Genomic DNA, 3,321 nt, shown 5'->3' with positions numbered 1-3,321 from the left:
AAGGAGGCCAGGCTCCATCTCGGTAGCCTCCCAGTTCTCCTTACTGGTATAGGCTGTTGGGACCGAGCTCTGGAGACCCTCATTCTGATATATAGGTGATCAGAGAGGGTCTCTGTGTCTTCTAGGACACGCCAATTTGCAATGCATGCTGACACTGTTGGGGAGGCCAATGTGATATCAACAATTGACCCCCCTTGTGGACGCACACAGGTGTCAGCTGCTCCACGGTTGACCACCTCAAGTCCAATCCCTACTAACCAGTCCAGGAGAACCTCTCCTCTAGGATCAGTCCTAGGGGAACCCCACGCGGTGCATTTGGCGTTTAAGTCCCCCATGACTATAATGGGGGAAGGAGTCACCCCAGCTACAGCCCGCCCGAGTCTCTCCAGGTAAGCCTCAAACTCACGTAGTGGCCTATTAGGGGAGAAGTAGACGCCGATTATTATAATGTCCCCCATTTTAGCCACTACATATCCTGTGCCGCAAGAAATTTTGGAGAGTGGCAGTCCACCTATTGCCGGTACCACAATGGCTACCGAGCCATCTCTTCCGGTTTTATCACCTACCCAGTTCGACTGTGGAGGGACAAAGTACGGCTCTGCGACAACGCACGCAGCAACCTCCCACTGCGCAATGCACTGTATCATAAGATCTTGTGCTCGCAGGGAGTGGTTTATGTTGCATTGCAACAACTCTAAATCCTGCATTAAAGGCATTAAAGCACCATGTTTTGAGGATCCGTCCGATTTACAGCGTTCTGGGGGTTGCAGGGCCCATATTGTGAACCTCCTTCCCTCTTACTGGTGGTGGGGAGCAAGCTTGCCCGCCCATAACATGTCCTGCCTTAAGACCAGCATGATGGCATACAGCACACCAGGGCACCAAGGCTGTGCAGTCCTTGCTCATGTGACCCGGTTTGCTGCATCTGTAGCACCAGTCGCCTCTGTCCACCAGGGACGGGCACAAAGGTCTCGTGTGTCCCGTCCCCATGCAGCGGTAACACCGTAAGGGCAGCTGTTCCATAGCCTCCACCCGCGCCGCTGACCAACCCAGCATGATACGTCCTGCCGTGACTACCACTTTAGCTGCTGTGAGTGGGCAGCGTAAAATGACTGAACCAGAACCATTAGCCGCCATTCTTATAGCCCCGACGGAGACTTGATCTTCTTGGCATTTGCCTCGGATCGCCACCTCCTTTTTTAGGATTTCCGGGGTGATAGATTCGTCAAAACCAGAAATCCTAATTTCAGCCTTTTTCACTGGCCGATACACTTCAGCAACGTCACCTACAAGCACACGCAGTCGATCGGCCAAGTTATCAGCCGCCTGGCTGCTTTGTGCTCCTGGAACCTCAATGATTCGTGCCCCTGTGGCCGATTTACGCACTTTGAGGTGATCAACACCCAGTTCTGCCAATTTTAGCGTAGTGGCCTTTTCCATGACCGATCTATAATCCGTCTGAGCATCAGGTTTAAGAGCCACCACCACTGCCGCCATGGTTGGTACCACAAGTTTTGGGGCCGTCATCTTTTTGGGGGGTGTTCCCCTATTTGGATCCTGCTTCTGTTGGGGCTGGGAAGCAGTAGGGCCCGTACCCTTAGCCTTCTTCTTATTGACCACCGTTGTCCACTTTTCCTGTGGGGGCGCAGGCGGCGGCACATTTGGACGAGCCACTCGCCTTGCACTGGACGCAGGGATCGCCGGTTTAACCACCCGAGATGCAGCTGTTTGGCTAGACTCTATTTGGGAAACCGACTGGGATGGCCTCACATTTTTATTTTTCATCCTGGGGGCGCTAGGCTCCTCACCAGTGTGATCCATCACTTCCCGAGCCGTGGGCACCCTTCTATCAGCAGCCAATGGTGGCCGTAGTATGGGCTCAGGCGGTAAACGCTCCTCCACAGTCTCCAAGCGAGTATTGACCATATTGCCTATGGAAACAAAGATTTCATGGCTGAATTTCCCTAGGCGAACGTCCATTAAGTTCTTCATTTCCTGAAGGAGAGACGTGTTGTCACTTTTCTCCATCGTTTGTGCCGTTTGTGCCGCCACTAAATTGCGTTCCGAAAAAGCCGTGCGCAACGCTTTCGTCTCCTTGCGGAGAAGGTCGAGTTCTTGCCGCATCCTTAGGTTGTCCGCTTTGAGTGAGCGGACAACGTCTGACTCCCCGAGCAAGTCAGCAAGCTCAATCAACTCGTTGCACGCGGTGTTTATGCTCCCCCATATGTCGCCCTTGAGGTTCTTGCTCTTGGCCGCATCATTCTTAATGGACCGAGCATAATTCTTGATGCGGTCGCAAGGAGTCTCATACGCCTTTGGGGGAGCAGATTCCGTCTCTTTTTCCATATGCGGCTGTACGTCAGATTGACGAGTATTCCTCCTGGCCGTCGTGTAATTTGTTGCCAAGTCCGCTTCTCTTTCAAAATCGGACCACTCAGCCTCGGCCATACCCCGGAGCCGGGCCTTGGCCGCACCCAGTCCAACAAATGCGCCTAGAGGGTGTGTGGTTTTTGTGGCTTTGCGGCTAGGGACAAAGTCGCGATCCTCATCACTAGCCTGTTTTTCGTGGGCCCTTTTGAGGAGGCTGCAGTGCTCTCCATCGGCTCAACGTCTGCCTCTGTCCGCACCTCGACAGCACTCTCGTCCTCAGAGTCAGAGGTCCAGAACTTGCCGCTGGGGGCTCTGTCTGCTACCTCCACCCCCTCCACATCCTCAGCAGGGCCTCCAATGTTGTCCCCCGCTCCTCCTCATTCTCAGAGGAGGACAAATTGTTGAACCCAAACTTGGCTCCGTCATCAGCAGGACTCTTCTGTCTCTTCGTTTTAACCACCCTCTTTTTTCCTCCCCTCCTATTCTTTTTGTTAGGGGCTGCATCCGACTCTGTGGCCTTTCTCATGCCAGATGTTCCCGCATAAATCGGCACCTTTAGGGTAAAGCCACCCTTACCTTCGCTTTCCTTCTCGTGGTCTTCACCACCCACTCCTGCAACATTATTGAGGCCAGCCCCTGATCGGGTGACCCTTCGATTTTCGTTGGATACAGATGCGGTCTTCTCTTCACTCATGATGGGAGTTGTTTCGTCTGCCATATCTGAGCCAAGGAGAATCAGCTGAATTGTACCGCATAAAAGATAAGAAAAAAGGAACAGGGTTCGCCTCTTCCTACGCGGGCCCAGAACTGTAGGGGACAGCAGAGACGGCGCATTCCATAGCGACTACTGGACTTCGTTCGCTGGAATATTCCCGACACCCGTGGCTCCGTCACGCGTTCGGGGATTTGCACATAGGCAAACGCCGTTTATGCCTGTTCAATTTCCCGTCG

General features: G+C 53.4%; 1 protein-coding gene across 1 annotated transcript; it reads right to left on the bottom strand.

Annotated features, from left to right (window-relative positions):
* Positions 1-747: 747 nt before the first annotated feature.
* LOC125230879 lies at positions 748-2,448 on the bottom strand. Its single transcript, XM_048136130.1, has one exon. It carries the CDS (start codon positions 2,446-2,448, stop codon positions 748-750), a length of 1,701 nt encoding a protein of 566 aa, XP_047992087.1.
* Between the last annotated feature and the right edge of the window lie 873 nt (positions 2,449-3,321).

The sequence above is a fragment of the Leguminivora glycinivorella genome, chromosome 11, assembly GCF_023078275.1.
Source record: "Leguminivora glycinivorella isolate SPB_JAAS2020 chromosome 11, LegGlyc_1.1, whole genome shotgun sequence".
Classification (NCBI taxonomy): domain Eukaryota; kingdom Metazoa; phylum Arthropoda; class Insecta; order Lepidoptera; family Tortricidae; genus Leguminivora; species Leguminivora glycinivorella.
Note: the sequence above shows the minus strand (reverse complement) of the source record. Positions and strands in the feature narration are given on the sequence as shown.